Source organism: Rhinopithecus roxellana, chromosome 19 (assembly GCF_007565055.1).
Source record: "Rhinopithecus roxellana isolate Shanxi Qingling chromosome 19, ASM756505v1, whole genome shotgun sequence".
Classification (NCBI taxonomy): domain Eukaryota; kingdom Metazoa; phylum Chordata; class Mammalia; order Primates; family Cercopithecidae; genus Rhinopithecus; species Rhinopithecus roxellana.
In genome coordinates this window covers 65,618,875-65,638,998 of record NC_044567.1, presented here as the reverse complement: position 1 = coordinate 65,638,998, position 20,124 = coordinate 65,618,875, and the positions used below count along the sequence as shown (strand labels likewise).

The 20,124-nt window shown below is 38.8% G+C and overlaps 1 protein-coding gene across 13 annotated transcripts in view; it reads right to left on the bottom strand.

Annotated features, from left to right (window-relative positions):
• The window catches only part of NCOR1 (nuclear receptor corepressor 1), a 192,674-nt gene that overhangs the window by 43,188 nt on the left and 129,362 nt on the right, over nt 1–20,124 (bottom strand). For 9 of the 13 annotated variants that reach the window (XM_030923270.1, XM_030923273.1, XM_030923279.1 and 6 more), the window contains 10 exons: nt 18,642–18,815; nt 17,749–17,909; nt 11,682–11,802; nt 11,483–11,584; nt 11,040–11,140; nt 5,975–6,143; nt 4,231–4,371; nt 2,997–3,080; nt 2,264–2,520; nt 1,020–1,380 (listed from right to left, as the gene is read on the bottom strand). In XM_030923270.1, the coding sequence (XP_030779130.1) occupies nt 1,020–1,380; nt 2,264–2,520; nt 2,997–3,080; nt 4,231–4,371; nt 5,975–6,143; nt 11,040–11,140; nt 11,483–11,584; nt 11,682–11,802; nt 17,749–17,909; nt 18,642–18,815 (1,671 nt within the window). The remainder of the gene's footprint in view (nt 1–1,019; nt 1,381–2,263; nt 2,521–2,996; nt 3,081–4,230; nt 4,372–5,974; nt 6,144–11,039; nt 11,141–11,482; nt 11,585–11,681; nt 11,803–17,748; nt 17,910–18,641; nt 18,816–20,124) is intronic. The other 4 variants (XM_030923280.1, XM_010387753.2, XM_010387748.2 and 1 more) reach the window with 1 other exon arrangement.

Here is a 20,124-nt window from a genome sequence, read left to right as displayed (position 1 = left end):
GATTTTGATACTATAAACTTTACCACAAACAAATCTGCCTGCCCAAAGAAAGAAATCACACTGGTTTGTCACATCCCCTTCCAAGTCCCAATGTGCTCAAACATGTAGTGCCCTTCCCTCTGCAGGGCAACCCTACATCAGAACTAAAGCTACAAGCATTTGGACTCACCCCCCTATCCCTAACAAGGACTTCCCCTTCTCCTCACTCTGTGCTACGCCTCTCACACCTACCAAAACACTCTTCTACAGCTCACAGTGCCCAGCCCAGGATGTAGCGTGTGAGCCATCAATAAATTTGTATTATAATAAAAAATGGTAGGTGGATGCATTTTTAAGGGCCTCAGGTTGATTCAGGGACCACTTGGTAAAAATCACTTCTCAACTGATGTAGCTGCCAGCACCATGGGGTTACAGTGATAACAATGATAATGACAGTAACACCAACAGTTTAATTCACATTTATCGAGCCCTTCATAAATACTCAGCACCATTCTAAGTTCTTTACATGTACTACCTTATTTGATCTTCATAATAACCCAGAGAGGTAAGTCTTAATGTTACATTATGATTTTACAGATCAGGAAACTAAGCTACAAAAAAGCTAAGTAACTCATCTGAGTTTATGCAGTAAGAATGTTAATTCAAGCTTATGCAGTCTTGTTCCAGAGGCTACTTTCAGTTTTCACACCACATTGCCACTGAAGGAACAATGTGAAAACTGACTTCCAGAAAACCTTATGCAATTGGCCGAAAATCCACTCTAAAAATATACTTACTCTACAGCATTTCTGGACTGTGTCGTAATCTGGACTTGATTTAAATATTAGGTATTTTACTTAAATTATGCCTACTTTTAAATTAGTAGCCTTCCATACTTCTAGAATCAAGCATGACCTGCAGATCTTGGGATACTCTAAAGCTAACAATTTGATATTTACTACTTGACAAAGGTTTTTTTGTTTTGTTTTGTTTTTTTAATGCAATAAAAAGGATCAGACCAAGCAACAAAAGTAACATACCATCAGAAGTTCTGTTCATCATGGGTGAGCCTCTGGACATGGTGTTTTGATAACTCACAGGGGTCCTCCGTGCACTGGTGTCATCGTAAATCCCAGGGCTCAGTTGTGCTTTGGGAGCTTCATGCAGTGTGGACCTAAGAACGGAGGGGCCAGAGCTTACCACTGACGTGTGCCGGGAACGCACGGGTTCGCCTGCTTTCACATCCTCATATTTTCCCCGTTCTACCACTTTTATGTTCTCTGGCACAATTTCCAGCGGAGGCATTCCACGGGATAGTTTGCTAGGCCCCGTGATTAAGGATTTGACATTGTGTTTGATGGCAGATTGACCTGAGTTGTTGTCAAATTTTATTGGTGTGCCCTAAAGGGAAAGACACAAACATTACAGGTGGCAAAGTCATCTGGCTACTTTTCTATCTCAGGTCTATGTCTGGCCCATGGCAGTTACAGTTCACTGTGGTGACCTTTTCTTTGTCTGTTGGGCATCTCAATCGCAACCCCACTGATCCCAAGCTGCATACTTTCCCACATTCCACACTTCATGCTATGGACACAAGAAAACTTGATGATAAGAAGTACGCAAGGCCTGGCGCCATGGCTCACACCTATAATCCCAGCACTTTGGGAGGCTGAAGTGGGCATATCACCTGAGGTCGGGAGTTCGGGACCAGCCTGACCAACATGGAGAAACCCCATCTCTACTAAAAATACAAAATTAGCTGGGCGTGGTGGCGGGCACCTATAATCTCAGCTACCCGGGAGGCTGGGGCAGGAGAATCGCTTGAACCCGGGAGGGAGAGGTTGCAGTGAGCCAAGATAGTGCCATTACACAAAGGCCAAGTGCGGTGGCTCACGCCTGTGATCCCAGCACTTTGAGATGCTGAGGTGGGCAGATCACTTGAGCTCAGGGGTTCAAGACCAGCTTTGGCAACATGGCAAAGCCCTGTCTCTACAAAAATACAAAAATTCTGGGTGTGGTGGTACATGCCTGTAGTCCTAGCTACTTGGAAGGCTGAGGTGGGAGGACTGCTTGAGCCCAGGAGGTTAAGGCTATAGTGAGCTATGATCATACCACTGCACTCCAGCCTGGTCCACAGAGCCAAAAAAAAAAAAGGTACAGGAAACTTTCACGTTTACTTCCAGGAGGTCTGACATCATAAGAACCACTTACAATTATTAAGTCACACTTCTTAAAATGTTCCATAAATATCAGTTACTGACAAAAAGAGCCAAAACTTAGTTACCTGGGAAATGGAACCCTCAATTATCGGCCTTGTGCTCTGGACCACTTCTGGAGTTTTCCGACTTTCCTGAGTTAAAATATCTTGCCTTGGAATCTCATGAATGGAACGCCCCATTTCTTTGATGGTGGTGATGCCATCATATGGTTTTCCTTTGGTAATGGCACCCTCAAACGCTCGTATGGGAGGACTTTCCCTTTTAATTTGTTTGGGATATTTCAGGCCATCTTCAAAGCTTTCAGTTGTTGCTCTTGGTGTCCCTTGAAAAAGAGTTCAGGAAACATTAAAATAAAGCTGATGGTTGCACAACAATGCCATGGAACTGTGCATTTAAAAATGGTTAAAATGGTAAATTTTGTTACACATATTTTAACATAATTCAAAATAATGCCTTGACATCTTGTAGTTTCTAATTAATTTTCTATTTACAGTAGATCCTTTAATCAGTATTCATCAATCATTTCTTTAGGGTTGCTTAAGATATAATATTAATGCATCATTCATAATAGTCACAGAATGGTTCTTGCATAATAAAGATATCTCTATATTAAAAGACTAAGCAACTATCATCTTCCAATAAATTATGTAGCTCAGAGGCAGAAAAGTAATAACCAAGACTTTAATATTTCAAAAGGGAAAATATCTTGAAAAGCAGAAATACACTGTAAATTAATGTCGAACTATTTTGCCAGGAAGGCAATTATAAATAAAAATGCAAAACAAGCAGAAAGTTTACCCTGCATTATGGAGCCAGACAATACAGTCCTTTCTTTGAGGTCAGAATGAGGACTCCCCCTGGGTAATGCTCGGCATATCAGCCCTTCCAAAACAAGAAAGCAATCAATTATTCAACATAATGTATATATCAACTAACATACACTGAATGCTGTTCTTAAAGTATATGTTTTTGATAAATGCTCTATGAAGGAAGGAATGTCAATTTAAGTTTGTGAACTTTCCAGAAGTACCTAATATGACATCACACAGTCCTTTGTAAATATTTTCCTAAACAAAAAATGGCCACCAAAGGCATCTAATGAAAGGTTAAAAAGGAAAGATACCTTCAAATTAAATCTAAAATCCCAACACTTCTTTATCAAGAGGAAAGAAGATACAGGATTGGAAACCATTGCTTAGTTTTGAAATATACTTGTAATAAAGGGAAAATGGGAAATACGGATACCATAAAAATAGGGAAAATGTATTAAATGAAGCATGCAAATTGAAACGAAAGAGTTGTAAATAACCTCCTAAGAAGTTTCACATTATTGTTGCTAATAAATATAAATCAAGGGTTAGAAATAACCACACACATTTACAGTAAAAGTGTGTGTGTGTGCGTTTTTTAACAGAGAAAAATACAGCTCTTAGAGAATTACATAGGACTTACCCTGCTTTTAGTATTTCCTCTAGCTTAAAATTGGTTGAGGCAGGTTAACATTTAAACAAAGTGGGCCATTAACAGAACAAAATCCTACTGATCGTGTACTGAAGGCATATCACATGAGCAGCACCAGTTCAGACGCCTGCCTCCAACCCTCACACAGTGTTAGGTACGATCCCTTACTTTACAGAGGAAGAAACAGGCTCAGAGGAATTCACCAGGGAAGGGTGAAACTGAAATTTAAATTCATGTCTTTACCCATTACACCGCTTTATCTGTCTCACAATTCAAAAAGAAAAGTTCTCATAACAAATTTTACCTTTTTTAACTCACTTAGCTGAAACAGGAATAATCTGGAAATTGTAAGAGCATTCAAATATGAACATTCTAATAGTAACCTATGACCAATTATGCTTAATTTTTACCTCCTTCCATTGTTATGTGCCACTTTATGTATATACAAAGTTAATATAAATATACATTTCAGGTGGAAATGATAAAAACTGCATACAACTTAATTCAACAATGCAAACTTACTATATAAAATTACATGTATCAAAATAACATTCTGAAAACAGTGCTTTACCCTCTAACGGTGCTGATACAGGAGACTCCCTCATTGACATCCCTTGCTTTATATTTCCTTCCACTGATTCATAGCTTCTCTTTAAACTGATTTCATGAGCTGTTCTTGGACTCCTAGTCCCTTCTCGGGCATTCTTAATATCTACAGAATACACAAACAAGACTTGCTCAGAGAGAGCACATGGTATACAATGTACAGTAAATAGGTTAATTTCATAGTCTATCTTATAAAAATAATACAAAAACTTGTCTTAACCTACAATAAAATCTGTGTGGATGATTCATAAAAATATATTCATTCATTCAAATACGTTTATTGATGTCTACTGTGTGCTAGGCATAAGCTAGGCTTGCAGATAAGATTAACAAATTAAGTCCCTTTCTGCATGAAACATACCCAATAGTAGTAGGTACAGATTATGTTGTGCAAAAAGCTATGAAAGGAGAAGTATGATGTGCTATGAAAATGCTAGGAGAGAAACCTAACACCTCCAGGTTCAGATAAGCCAGCTTAGAGGAAGCAATGTGTAAGCTGAGAATGAAGGATGAATAAGAGTTGTTCAAGTCAAAGGTAATAGGAGGAGAAAGTTCGGGCAGAATGAACAGTGAACACAAAGACCCCAAGGTGAGACAGAGAATGGTACATTAAAAGAACGTAAGCTTGGTAACTGGCTAATGTGTAGAGTGGAGTTGGGAGGAAGAGTGTAGGGGAGGTAAACATAGAAGTGAGAAAGGAAAAATCTGAAGAGTTATGTTGGAAGCAGCTCCTGGAGGGGTGATAAAGCTAAGGTAGGGGCTTGCAGTTATCTCAAGGGTGATGGAAAAATCAATCAAGGAGTGATGTGGTACACACTTTGAATATGGGTGAGACTGAAGGTAGGGAGATGAGTTAGGTGGCTGCTGGGTTAAAGATGATGGTAAGAGTGGTGAATACAGAGTAATGGATGGATTCTAGACACTTTAGGAAAATGAACAGAAATGGCTTAGTGATTTGGTGGATGTGGTGTGTAGACTTCTGGTTTGGACAATGTACATTAATTATTAATTTCTTAACCCCAAAAACAAAATGTTAATCAAAATATGCCAGACATGTAAAGCAGAGGGAAATAAGAAAGCTATCAAGCATTTTACAGCATTTGGCACTATGTACACACATACTTTATTTCTTTGTATTGGAAGAGAAAAAGCATAGCTAATGACTACTCCAAGGTCACAGAGTCAGGTGCAAATAAGAACTCAAACTCAGTCAAAACTTTGGCTAATATTTCTATCACATTTGAGTCATTCTTATAAAATACTACTACTGAGAAAATATAACTTAAGAATACATCTAAAAAATGTACACAGACATTAAAATAGTTTTATTAAGGAGTATTTAATATTCTTATCAAGATTATCAGAGTATTATCTACCCTCTAATTCTTAAATCATAAAACATGAATCTCTTCAAAATAAAAGTATTCTATTAAAGTTCAACAAAGGCTCTTTACCTAAGCTAAACTGACCACAGTCGATAATCTTAGCTACCACCTATGGGACATTTAATATGAGCTCTGTGTTGTTAATTACTTTTCATTGACTGAGCTGATATTCACAAAATTCTCATGAGACAAGTATTACTAACCCCTTTTACTGAGAGAAAACATAGTCTCAGCAAAAATAAACTGATTTCCAGATAGCAGAAATGTGGGAAAACCCAAGCCTATACTGTAATACTGGTTTTGGTACATACATACAATACTTACTATCATATGACAAGATATGTCCACTTTTGCCTTCATAAATAACATGGCCTTTGGATGCAGCTTCCTCTCTGCCTTTCTCAGGACTGCTGTCTTCAATGGGCATTCTAGAAATGGACCCCTTCACCAAAGCTTCTGTTGGTATGCCAGTCTGGGGCAGAGCTGGAGTGCCCTGCCATCAAATCAAGCATCAAATCAAGGAGTAACCGGAGTTTAGGGAAAACACAAGGTGTTCAGAAAATTTACCCTATCACAGTGTCAGGCTAATCTATAGCTTCAAAGAAGAAAGCACACGTACATGAAAGGAAATTTCACATTGAATTTTTATCGACATGAAGACATCCTGTACCTTCGTCCTTCAACTCAGCTATGTAACACTTAAAATTATGACAGGTGTATTAGGTGAATCAACTTTGCTCCCACCTTCATGTGAGGACTCTATTACAGGACTTAACTCTCAGAAGTTTCTCTTAAGGACTAAAATCAAGTAAATGAAACAGCTTTTATTAGGTTGCTGCAAATGTAATTGCAGTTTTTGCACTGTTGAAATTTGCCACTTGATACTGGAATGCATTCTTAAATAAATGTGGTTATGTTCTTTTTTCTTTTGAATGTAGTTATGCTACATATCATTTTAATGTGCATTTGTCACTTTGTTTTTTGTTAAAGACTTATTGGCCGGGCGCGGTGGCTCAAGCCTGTAATCCCAGCACTTTGGGAGGCCGAGACGGGTGGATCACGAGGTCAGGAGATCGAGACCATCCTGGCTAACACGGTGAAACCCTGTCTCTACTAAAAAATACAAAAAACTAGCCGGGCGAGGTGGCAGGCGCCTGTAGTCCCAGCTACTGGGGAGGCTGAGGCAGGAGAATGGCGTGAACCCGGGAGGCGGAGCTTGCAGTGAGCTGAGATCTGGCCACTGCACTCCAGCCTGGGCAAAAGAGCGAGACTCCGTCTCAAAAAAAAAAAAAAAAAAAAAAAAAAAAAAAAAAAAAAAAAAAAAAAAAAAGACTTATTACTTGCTGTTTATTTTATATTTATTTTAGACGATGAAAATGATGTCAGACAAAAAGCAAATTCAAGTGATTTTCTTATTTAAGTTCAAAATGGGTTGTAAAGCAGCGGAGACAATTCATAACATCAACAACGCATTGGCCCAGGAACTGTTAACAAGCATACAGTGCAGTGGTGGGTCAAGAAGTTTTGCAAAGGGAAAAAGAGCCTTGAAGATGAGGAGCATATTGCCTGGCCATCAGAAGTTGACAACAACCAATTGAGAGCAATCATTGAAGCTGATCCTCTTACGACTACATGAGAAGTTGCCAAAGAACTCAACATCAACCATTCTATGGTTGTTCGGCTTTTGAAGCAAATTGGAAAAGTGAAAAAGCTCAGTAAGTGGGTACCTCATGAGCTAAGTGAAAATTTTAAAAACTGTCTTTTTGAAGTGTTTTCTCCTATTCTAGGCAACAAAAAACCTTTTCTCAATCAGATCATGACATCCGATGAAAAGCAGATTTTAAGCTGGGCACGGGGGCTCATGCCTGTAATCCCAGCACTTTGGGAGGCCGATGTGGGCGGATCATGAGGTCAGGAGATCAAGACCATCCTGGCTAACACGGTGAAACCCCGTCTCTACTAAAAATGCAAAAAATTAGCCGGGCATGGTAGTGGGCGCCTGTAGTCCCAGCCACTTGGGAGGCTGAGGCAGGAGAATGGCGTGAACCCAGGAGGTGGAGCTTGCAGTGAGCCAAGATCGCGCCACTGCACTCCAGCCTGGATGACAGAGAGAGACTCTGTCTCAAAAAAAAGAAAAAAAGAACAGTAGATTTTATACAAAAACTGGACCTCAGTGGCTGGACTGAGAAAAAGCTCCAAAACACTTCCCAAAGCCAAACTTGCACCAAAAAGAGGCAGTCTGCATCCAGTCTGAGCCACTACAGCTTTCTGAATCCCCACAAAACCATTACATCTGACAAGTATGCTCAGCAAATGAATGAGATGCACTGAAAACTGCAATGCCTGCTGCCAGCACCTGTCAACAGAAATAGCCCAATTCTCCACGACAACACCTGTGTCACAACCAATGCTTCAAAAATTGAATGAACTGGGCTACGAAGTTTTGCCTCATCTGCCATATTTTCACCTGACCTCTCTCTCTACCACTTGATTCAAGCATCTCGACTACTTTATTCAGGGAAAATTCTTCCACAACCAGCAGAATGCTTTCCATGGCTGGGTGTGGGGCTTAGGCCTGTAATCCCAGCACTTTGGGAGGCCGAGACGGGCGGATCACTTGAAGCCAGGATTCAAGACTAGCCTGGCCAACATGGCGAAAACCATCTCTACAAAAAATACAAAAATTAGCCAGGCATGGCTGCACACACCTGTTAACTCCAGCTACTTGGGTGGCTGAGGCAGGAGAATCACTTGAAAACTGGAGGCAGAGGCTGTAGTGAGCTGAGATGGCACTACTACACTCCATACTCCAGCCTGGGCAACAGAGCAAGAGGAAGGGAGGAAGGGAGGAAGGGAGGAAGGAAGGAAGGGAGGAAGGAAGGAAGGAAGGAAAGAAAGAAGGGAAAAGAAAAGAAAAAACGGGGGAGGGGAGGCGAGGGGAGGGGAGGGGAGGGGAGGGGAGGGAAGGGAAGGGAAGGGAAGGGAAGGGAAGGGAAGGGAAGGGAAGGGAAGGGAAGGGAAGGGAAGGGAAGGGAAGGGAAGGGAAGGGAAGGGAGGAAGGAAGGAAAGACAGAGCTTTCCAAGAGTTTGTCGAATCTCGAAGCATGTATTTTTATGTTACAGGAATAAACAAGATTATTTCTCATTGGCAAAAATGTGTTGATTGTAATGGTTCCTATTTTGATAAATAAAGATGTGTTTGAGCCTAGTTGTAATGATTTAAAATTCACAGTCTGAAATCGCATCTTTGCACCAACCTAATATAAATTTTCTAATAAAAAGACTATAAGTAAGTTTTAAATTTAGAGTACTACAACCTTCTCTCAAATTGTGATATGAGGGTCTCTCAAATTGTGATATGAGGGAAAAATAACTTTCAAATATGAAACTGACTACTAGATTGTTAGGCCTTTGGATGCCTCCATGTTGTGACACTGATTCAGTTTAGGGCAGGTTATCTACATTTTCACCATCGTCAGTCCTCCTCTGGCTTGCCAATGACCATGATTCGTTTTACTGTTCCTTTAAGCAGCGAGCCATTCCTTCAAGGAAAATTGTTCATAGAACCTAACACATAGAGCATTTTGTAAAAGAGAACAGCTTGGTCTAAAATAGGAGTTAGAGGCCTAGACTGAGTTTACTCACACATTTAGGGTCACCACTATGAGTACTGCTAAAACCCTAGAGAGCACAATCTGATACCATATGCTTAAGAAAAGTGATAAAAGACATACATTTACTTGTCTAGTCATTAAGTGAACTCATTAGTAAATATCTAGAAATCCTTAACACCCACTTCAGAAGTACTCATCTCAAATGCACAAACAGACTGTAAAACAAACAGATCAAATTTAGTCCCCTTTGGCCCAGTTCATACTGCCTTTCTTCCCACCGTTTGGATACCAGAGTGAAGAGAAAGAATAAAACATATAGGCCCATTTACTTTCCTCTGTCCATATTAAAGTATTAGCTTGCTGTAAAAACAGACACACACTGACCAAATATAAAAGGAGACTTTTCTGAGATGGAGTCTTGCTCTGCCACCCAGGCTGGAGTGAGGTGGCACAATCTCGGCTCACTACAACCTCCGCCTCCCCGGTTCAAACAATTCTCCTGCCTCAGCCTCCTGAATAGCTGGGATTACAGGCGCACACCACTATGCCCACCTAATTTTTGTATTTTTAGTAGAGATGGGGTTTCACCATGTTGGTCAGGCTGGTCTCAAACTCCTGACCTCACGATCCACTCGCCTTGGCCTCCCAAAGTGCTGGGATTACAGGCGTGAGCCACCGCGCCCGGCCTAAAAAGAGAGATTTTAGGAGTCAGTATGTAACTTTCTTTTCTTCTGTTTTTAACTTATCCACTCAAGGAAGTAGTATGTAAACTACATTTCAGAAAGAAATCACCTGGGAACCTCATTAAAATGGTTATTTTAATTCACATGATCTAGAGTGGGGACTGACATTTCTGCACTATCCTAGCAAGCTTCCCAGTGATGCCAATGCTCTGGTGCACAAACCACATTTAGCCAGCAAAGCCCTAGCTGAATCAGTGAAGGGCTTGCCAGCCCCCACCAACGAGGGTTGGGTTTCAGTAAATCTAGGGTAAGCCCTGAGAATTTATATGTGTAGCAATTTTCTAGGTGATTCTAACGCTACTGGTGTGGGGAATCATACTCTGAGAACAACTGTCCTATAGAACAGGAAACTAGACAAAGAAAAAACTTGTGACAATGAATGAACACTTTAGAAAATGCAAGGCACAGGTTTCTGTTTACAATGATTTCCCAACACAGAATTTTCCCTCTTATGCGTATACATAAAAAGGCTAAGAACTTTTTAAATATCAAGTTAAAATTAACAACTAACTGAGAGAAACTGTATTAATCAAACTAGTGATATATTTAGCCCAAAACTGGAAGATTTTTGGTGCTTTTGTTAATGCCATCCACATTTCCTGGTTTAGCATTAGATTCTAACAAGGCAGCTCACATACTGAGATTCTAGAACTACCTCTCCACAGGGGCAAAAGTAAGCAAATAATTTGTAATGGTTTTCTTCTCAATTTCTATTTAGGCTAAATACATGGTAAAAGCTTTTCCAGGAAGACAATTAAGAGCTGCATCAATTAGAACATATGTCTTCTTCCAATTTGCAAATAAGTGACCTTTTCAAATGAACCAAAGTATACATAATATAGCTTCCAGTCAAAATGATCACATTAACATCTCTGTGCAGACAGTTTGTAGATCTAGGTTTTACTACCATTGAGACCCTGTCCCATAATGCAGAAAAATGAATTTAAATCACAAAATAGCCAAAGTGCTAAGAATTATTTATCATTTTTTCCTGAGCTTTAGTTGAGTATATCAGAGATGATCATAACTAACCTGAGTGATAGAGCCCCGTAGAGATGAAATGCTCTCCACTGAAATTTTGCTGGTTGGAGTTCCCCGAGTTATACTTCCTTCTTGTATGGCTCCTGCGGTACCTGAATACAAACAAAGCTATTAGCAAATTACACCCCCAGACCCTGCCCCAAAACACAAAAAAACAGCCCCTACTTGGGATAGAACTCAACTAGAAGAAAAGAAAAAAGAGCACAAAACCCATCATGTTTGTTTTATTAAAATGTACTTCCAAAATAATACTAAAGAACTGCTGAAACACGGAACTTCAAAGTTTTAAAATGACTTTTACATGGAAAGAAAACAAATTTAGATTTTAAAGACTATAGTTAAAAAAGTCCATCATTAAAGTATACTAATAACTTATTTTAATAAATTTATTGGGGACAAAAGTTTAATATTTCTGCCAAACAGCATTATTTTACCTCTGACTACACCTTCATGTTGGGCCCTGACCAACAGACCCTCAGGTTGTGAGTTTTGGCTTCGGGGAGAAAATTCTTCCTGCTTGATGTAGGGCAAAGTAGCTGTGGAAAGGCAGAGAAACATGAAGCAATCCAGTACTAAATTACTGGCTGTGATGCTACAAACGTAGATGCATTATGACTGTATTAACTCACTGACCTGATTTGGCAGATTCCTGTTGCCGTGGCAGTCCAAGAGAGATAGATCCCACTGAGGGCTTGGGTGTTTCTTGAGTGTAGGAAGCCTGATTATGAGAAGTCAAATAAGTGCCTGGTGTTCCCTAAAAAAAAAAAAAAAAAAATTTAAAGATTAAACAAACATTGTTTTTTCACAAGGTCAATTTCACAAAGTCAGCAATCCCATTTCTGTTTTAAAAAAAAAGTTAAACCCCTTCTACCCAAAACTAAGAATAGTTTTTGTAAAGCAAGATAATCTTCATCGTAGATTGCTTAAATTTAAAAAAATTTTAAGCGGAGTAGGATATGTCTTCTAAAATTACCATGCATTACATGTAGATAGTATTTACTATTAATAAATTACATAAATAAAGCACTAATACATTGCAATAAAAATGTAAGCTACTATTATTAATATTCACTCCTACTAAAAATGCTATGGAGAGTGGTATCAGCAAATACAGCAAAGTAATAAGGACTTCCAAAAACTCTCTTCCATAAAAGCAACAAGAAAACCTGGAAACGTTTTAAGAATCAACCTTTTATTTATTTATTTATTTATTTATCTATTTATTTATTTATTTATTTATTTACTTTGAGATAGAGGTTTGCTCTATCACCCAGGATGGAGTGCAGTGGAGCCATCTCAGCTCACTGCAACCTCCATCTCCCAGTCTCAAGCAATGTAAGAATCGACGTTTAAAGAACCCTGGAAATTAACCAAAGGCTTGTAGAAATCTGGAAACACTTATTTAAAAAAGAAAAAAAAAAAAGCTGAATCTAGGTAAAAACAATGGGCTTTGTGGGATTTTAACCTGTTCCATTCTCATTCTCCTGATTAAGCTCTATGGTAGTGTTGAAAACCAAGAGCCCACAATCATAGTGCAAACCAGCTACCTGGCACCCTCTAGAAGGGAAAGAGCAAGGCTGGAGCTCCTTAAAAGCCTAACTCCCAGATAACTGTCATTGTCCGACTTGTCTGCTGGTTCTCTGGGAGACTCCATTCACAAAGCTGTCTTTATTTGACCTGACTGGGAGAGGAGGTGCAGGCTCGTCAAAAACAATCAGAGGCAACTGATTAACTTCTCCACTGCCTGAGACAGTAGATCACAGCCAGGGTAAACAACAGGCTAACCAAAACACTTAAAAGGAAAAGCCAGAGAATGAGATGTTCATGGGGGTCTGAAAAGCTCCAACATATTCCCTAGAACCTAGAATGTTACACGCATGTGCAAGGCTATGGATATGCCTAGGAAAGACATGGGAAGACCCCACACTCTCAACTCAGGCTGTCCTTAAGGCTCTGCACACCAGGAAGTAAAGACTAAGGCAAAGCTATCAAGTGCCCAACACACAAAGAGCACACCTCAGCAAAGGCTGATTTTACTGATTTTAGATACTTAAGGAAATCTGTCTAATCATTAGCTGATCACTAAGTTCATCTGACCTCAGTGGCCACACATAACAATACAGACTTTACAGAATTAGTTAAGAAAAGTCACTAAGCAAATAATAACAGCCAAAAGAAACAGAAACAATAAGCCCTGAAAAGAAAAGTAGGGGGACGCGGGGGGATCCAAGTTCCAGAGTTGCTACATTATATATAATGTCCAGTTTTTGACCCAAAATTATAAGATACGCAAAGAAACAGGAAAATGTGAGCTGTACATACAAAACAGATCAGGGAACAGAAACTAAAGTAAGACTTTAAATCAGCTATTATAAATATATTCCAAGAACTAAAATGAACCATGTCTAAATTAAAGGAGGCCAGGTGCAGTGGCCTGCCTTCTTGAATCCTTACACTTTGGGAAACCCAGCAGGAGGATCACTTGAGGCCAAGAGTCTGAAAACAGCCTTAACAATATATTAAGACTCTGTCTCTACAAAAAAATTAAAAAAAAAGTAAAAGCCAAGGCATACAGGTGCATGCCTGTAGTTCCAGCTACTCAGGATGCTAAGGCAAGATTGGGCCCAGGAGACTGATGCTGCAGTGAGCTAAGATCATGCCACTGCACTCCAGCCTGAGCAACAGAATTACTCTAGGAGATAGAAGAAGAAAATAAAAGAAAGTACAAGAATGATGTTTCACCAGATAGAGAATAGCAACAAAGAGAAAGAAATCATTAAAAAGAACAAAATAGAAATTCTGGAGCTAAAAAAATATAAGAACTAGGGGTGAGGGTGGGTCTCAGCAAACTAAGAATGGAAGGAAACATCTTCAATCTGATGAAAGACATCCATGAAAAACTTAACATTTTGCCTAACAGTAAAATACTGAATGCCTTCCTTCTAAGATGAGCAACAAGAAACGCATGTCCATGTTCACCAATTCACTATTTAGCATTCCTGTATCAAGACCATCCTGGCCAACATGGTGAAACCCCGTCTCTACTAAAAATACAAAAAAATTAGCCGGACAGGGTGGCACATGACTGTAGTCCCAGCTACTTGGGAGGCTGAGGCTGGAGGATCGCTTGAACCTGGGAGGCAGGGGTTGCAGTGAGCCGAGATCGCGTCACTGCACTCCAGCCTGAGCAACAGAGCAAGACTCTGTCTCAGGAAAAAAAAAAAAGAAAAAATTCCTAACTACTCGGAAGGCTGAGGTGGGAGGATCGCTTGAGCCCAAGAGTTGGAGGCTACAGTGAGCTATGATCACACTACTGCAGAGCAAGACTTTGTCAAAAAATTTTTAAAAAATTAAAAAAAATTTAAAGGAATCAAATAGCCAAATATAAATCAAACAAAACATGTACAAATCTCTAAAGTGAAAACTTTAAAGCACTGCTGAGAGATACAGATAAATGAAAAGATATACAAGTTCATGGATTAGAAGGTTCGATGTTAAGATATCCATTTCTACCCCAAATTGATCTATGGATTTAATACAATTCCAACAAAAATCCCAGCAGATGGGTGGTTCGTGGGTTTTTTTTGTTTTGTTTTGTTTTGGTCTTTTAAACCTTAAACTATGATTTGAAGCATTCTCAGATGTTTGGAGGGCAACATCTTCTTAAAATGGGTCCCTGTGCTTGCCTTCTGGGGAGACAGTGCTTAGCAGGTGAATCATAAAGCATTTATGCATATGTTATATGCCCACTGCACCCACCTCTTCCCCACAACCTTTGCCTCTTGGGTGGTTTGTGCTACTTTCCCCTTACTTTGCTACATTCCTATAGTTAAGTTGGTTTTACTTACAAGATTCATGTTTAGGGGGAAAAATAAAACTCTCCCTTAAAACATGTTTCTACTCCTCCTGCAAATAAAATAAATGAAGTGGGGAAAAGACAGGACAGGACAGGACAGGAAAGGAAAGGAAAAGGAAAAGGAGGATGAGGAGGAGGAGGAGGAAGACAAGGAGAAAGAGAAGGAGAAGGAGGAGAAGGAGAAGAAGGAAAAGAGAAAAGATCCCAGCAGAATTTTTTTCTTTAAGTAGACTGACAGATTGTTTCAGCCTCTGCTGCTGCCAGATGTCCATGAAAAAGTGGGGGCAAAAAAAAAAAAAGAGCAGGTTCTGAAGTTCACCCTTGACTGAACCTACCCTGTAGATGTTGCTGCCAAATGCTAGCAGTTTCTCCAAGACAGAATTAAAGTGAATGGAAAAGCTGGGAATCTTGGTGGAGGGGTAGTAACTATTGAAAGGAGCAAGAACACAAGCACCGTAACTTCTGAGGTGCCTTTTTCCAAAGGGTATTTGAAATAGCTCACCAAAAAATATCTGAAGAATAAGCTATGTGATTGGTGTGCATAGCTGCTAACAGCAAAGAGAATTTCGGATTATGTTACTTCCAAATTAATCAGGACAAAGAAGAGAAGGAAGATGAGGATTAAAACTCATTTACCTGGAATTTTTTGTATGAGTCCTTGAATAAAACTTGGGAACCAGGCCCGGCGCGGTGGCTCACGCCTGTAATCCCAGCACTTTGGGAGGCCGAGACGGGCGGATCACAAGGTCAGGAGATCGAGACCATCCTGGCTAACACGGTGAAACCCCGTCTCTACTAAAAATACAAAAAAAAAAAAAATTAGCCGGGCGCGGTGGCGGGCGCCTGTAGTCCCAGCTACTCGGGAGGCTGAGGCAGGAGAATGGAGGGAACCCAGGAGGCGGAGCTTGCAGTGAGCTGAGATCTGGCCACTGCACTCCAGCCTGGGCGACAGAGCGAGACTCTGTCTCAAAAAAAAAAAAAAACAACTTGGGAACCAAAGAAAGTGGGGGAGACAGAAATTGTTAAGCTGATTATATAATTTATATGAAAATGTGAAAGGCATCAAATAGCCAAAACAATCTTGAAAAACAAAACCACCAAAGACTTATAGTACATGATTTCAGGACTTACAATAAAGCTATAGTAATCAAGACTGTGGTACTGACAAAAGGATGAAAAAGTACATCAATGGAACAGCATGGAGACAGTGCAGAAATAGACCCATCTATACTGTCAAACGATTTCTAACAAAGGAACTAAAGCGATCAAAGGAGTAAAAGACTTTTCAACTGGTGCTATTTTCAACTAGAAATTTACATAAAGATGAATGTTAATCCTGACCTCATACTATACACAATAATTAATTTGATTCTGGTCATGGGCCTCAATATAAAAGCCAAAATTACAAAGCTTTCAGAAGAAAAAAACAGGCAAATATCTCACAACCTTGGAGCAAGCAAAGATTTCTTAGCAAAATAAAACTAATCATAGGAGAAAAAAGTATGTATCTATATTTAGACTACATAAAAATTTGCAACTTCTGCTCATCAAAACACCAGTAAGAAAATAAACAGACAAAAAACAGAGAAAATATTTGTAATACATATATCTAACAGAGAACTTTCAACCATAATAAAGACCTACAACACAGTATCAAAAAGAATCAGTAGAAAGAGACAATCTGACTTAAATAGTCACTTCAAAGGTGTACAAATGGCCAATAAGCACATGAAAAGTGCCCAACACTGTTTGTTGTCAGGGAAATGTGAAATACAACCACAATAAGATATTATTACACACCAAGTATGACTAAAATGAACAAGACTTGATAACATCAAATGAAGCAATCATGTCTCGTACGTTGCTAGTGGCAGCATAAAACTGTAGAACCACTCTGGAAAAGTATAAAGCATACATAAACCTAGTAATTCCACTGCCAGGTAATTGTACAAGAAAAATAAAAACATATGTCCACAAAGAACCCATTACAAGAATGCCCAGCTTTATTCATAGCTGCCAAAAACTGGAAATAGCTCAGGTTTTCATCAGCAGGAGACTGGATAAACAAACTGGTATTATTCAGCAATAAAAAGGAAAAAACTACTGATTACATAAAACCCTGGATGAATTCCCTAAAACCATTACACTGAGTTAAAGAAGACAGATGCAAAAGAGTACACCATGTTTGATTCCATTCACAGGAAGTTCTAGAAAAGGCAAAACTAATCTACAACAATAGGAAGTCAAATAGTGGTTGCTTCAGGAAGTGGGAGGGGAGATGGGGTGGGAAGGAACATGAGAAAACTTTCTGAAGTGAAGAAGTGTTCAATAAGTTGACAGGGGTGTGACCACTGATGTCCATGTTAATCAAAACTGATGGAACTCTTAAGACCAGACCATATCTCAATTTTTTACAAACTAATGAACCAGAAAAAAGATTTAGTGGCCAAAGTCAGAATAAATTATAATACTAACCACCTACAATTTAATATTTAGAGCCTTTACCATAGATTAGTGAACAAATATTCTACTGTTTGAAACTAAGTTTAAAACTCGGTAAGTTTAGAGTGATGTAAATTAAACTAGGTGGTATGCCAAGTGCCAAGTGTAATTAAATGGGTGGCATGCCATGACCACTCAATCTGGGTACATAACTCACTGAAAGTTCTGATTTGTGGCAAAAGTATAGTGACTGCTGCATTTTCTGGTCATTATCTCTTGAAATTTCATATTCAGACAGATTATTATTTATTAGTACTCTGACAGATCAGTGTAAGAAGGAGGGACAAGTTTTAACAAAGCCATATTCAACAAGAAATCTACTGTAAAGAGAAGTCGTTTCACCTGTGAGATGGAGCCTCCCATTATAAAAGACGGTTTTTCTGAAGCCACTGTGGTTTTGGATGACGGGATGAGAGGGGGCGGTGGCCTGGTTGGTCGAGTTGTCGGAAGCCGAACGCCTTCAGGGAGATTAGTTATCACTTGATGTGGAGCAGGCTGAAGGACTTTTAAAAGGAAAGAAAAATGATTTTAAAATAGTCCATTTCCTAGTTTACAACAGGTTACCTCTCTCAGTCATTCCTGAATTTTTAAATCACAAATTAAAAAATGCAAGATGAAACCAACAATGAACATTTCTATTTTAAATTTCTCATTCACGTAAGCCTGTATACATATTTAAGTCACAAATACTATTTGTGGGGTTGAAATGTTCAACTCTCTTTCAAACCAGAGCTTCCATGCTGATGCTCATTTCAAACTACTTCTGCTTAGCATAGCAAACATCAGTCTTCAAATATTTATCTCTTGCCACCACTCTTAGAGTACTTCTTAAGAACAGCTGATAACACTACTTCATAGAATGCACATACATGACTGACAACCAGTTATACATCCTTTTTGCATCTTGCACATTTTGAGAAACATTTACTGATTCCGGCTCTCACAGAACACCTGAATTTTGGGGATGGGGAGATCTCAAGAATTTTACAAATTCATGTACTCTTCTTAAAGGAAGAGCCAGTCAATGTCACAGTATAAATGTGTGAACACAAATTTCCCAGTGGCCCAGTGAACTCAGCTAAATACAATTGATGATGGAATGCAGAGAAACAAAGTCATTTTGAAACAGCAAGGACATGTCCTGGAAGAGCAGTTCATTCACGAGATTAAACCGCCCACGTGGAACATGTGTGGGTGGATGGCCAGCAGCCACTGCACAGAGGAGTGATATTTACCTGGCGGGACACTATAGCGGGCTGCACTCATATCAGGCTGTGGAGCGGCTTTACTGACTTCTCTTGGAGAAAGCCTACACGGTGAGGCTGACCTTGCTGCAGTATTGTGCATCTGTGCTTCCTGTTCTAGAGCACGTTTGACCTCAGCATAAGGCATATAGGCGACTGATTTTCCTACGAAAGTTAAAGTTATCAAAATAAGGGAAGAACCCCAAATTAAAATAGTAAGTGTGAAAGGACCAAGCCCACACCATCCAGGGGCAGATCCGACTATATTACTAACATTAAAATCTAAAATTCCTGGGGGCAAAATCCACCCACAGAGAAGTTAAGAAGTCCTCTAACTCTAAATCTTCTGTGTATCCTCAGATACTCAATTACGAGTTTTCCCTTAAAAGGACCAAGAACTTCTCTTTCCTCTTAAGGAGAATCAAGTGTTTTCACATGCAATAAAATCACAACAGGCAAACATCAGATTATCAAGCAATTCTCTTAATTCAAATCTGGCCTGACTGGAGGTTATTAGCTTTGCGAGGATTTCACAACTCTTATAATTAGCCTGTTGAAGCTCACTCCATGATAATATGCACAGAAATAAATTTAATTAAGAAATGGAAGAAGGCTTTCAAAAGATGCAGATCAAACTAATCCAAAAATCCTATATAAGCTTATCAAAACCATTCATATAACTATAATAATACTAATTAAAATTATTTATCATGTAAGTTACCTCCACATAAAGCATAAAGAAACTTTAAACATTTTAAAGGGCACACCAGAAATGCAGTCATATTAAGACTTCAAAACATATAGTTTATTTTTAAAATGAAATTAACATCTGTAATTTTTGAAAATCCAAAAAAGCACAAACTAAAACTCATTTGTAACCCTGACCACTTAGATTTGTAGCATTTTAATGTCTGTCAGAATAAATTCCCACTCATTTTATTTATTATTTTCACTACCTAGTTGTATCCATTTATCTTTCCTGGTAAATCTAAATTTAAAATGTCCCCAAACAACTGGAATTTTCATCAGACTTGTATTAAATTTATGAATAAATACAGAAGACTTGACATTTTATAATAATGAGTTTTCTAGTTGAGAAATCTTGTTTTTGTCAGATAGGTCCATACATTGCTTGTTAAAAATTATTCCTAGATATGTCATATTGGTAAGAAAACAATCTCTTTCATATATATGGGTTTATATAAATAAACCTGATTACTGCAGACATATAGGAAAGATGCGGATTTCTGTGCAATAATTTTTTCTGAGAAACTAATGAACTTTCTTTTTAGCTCTAATAACTTTTGATTCTTTTAGGCTTTTAGGTGAGTAATCTTATCCTATAAATAATTTGTCTTTTCCCTTCAAATATCTAAACCTCTTATTTCCTTACTACACTATTTTTTGTAATCATTTACTAAGGTGCTTTTAAAAATCAGAAACAATTACAAAAATATCAACTAAGATTCAAGTG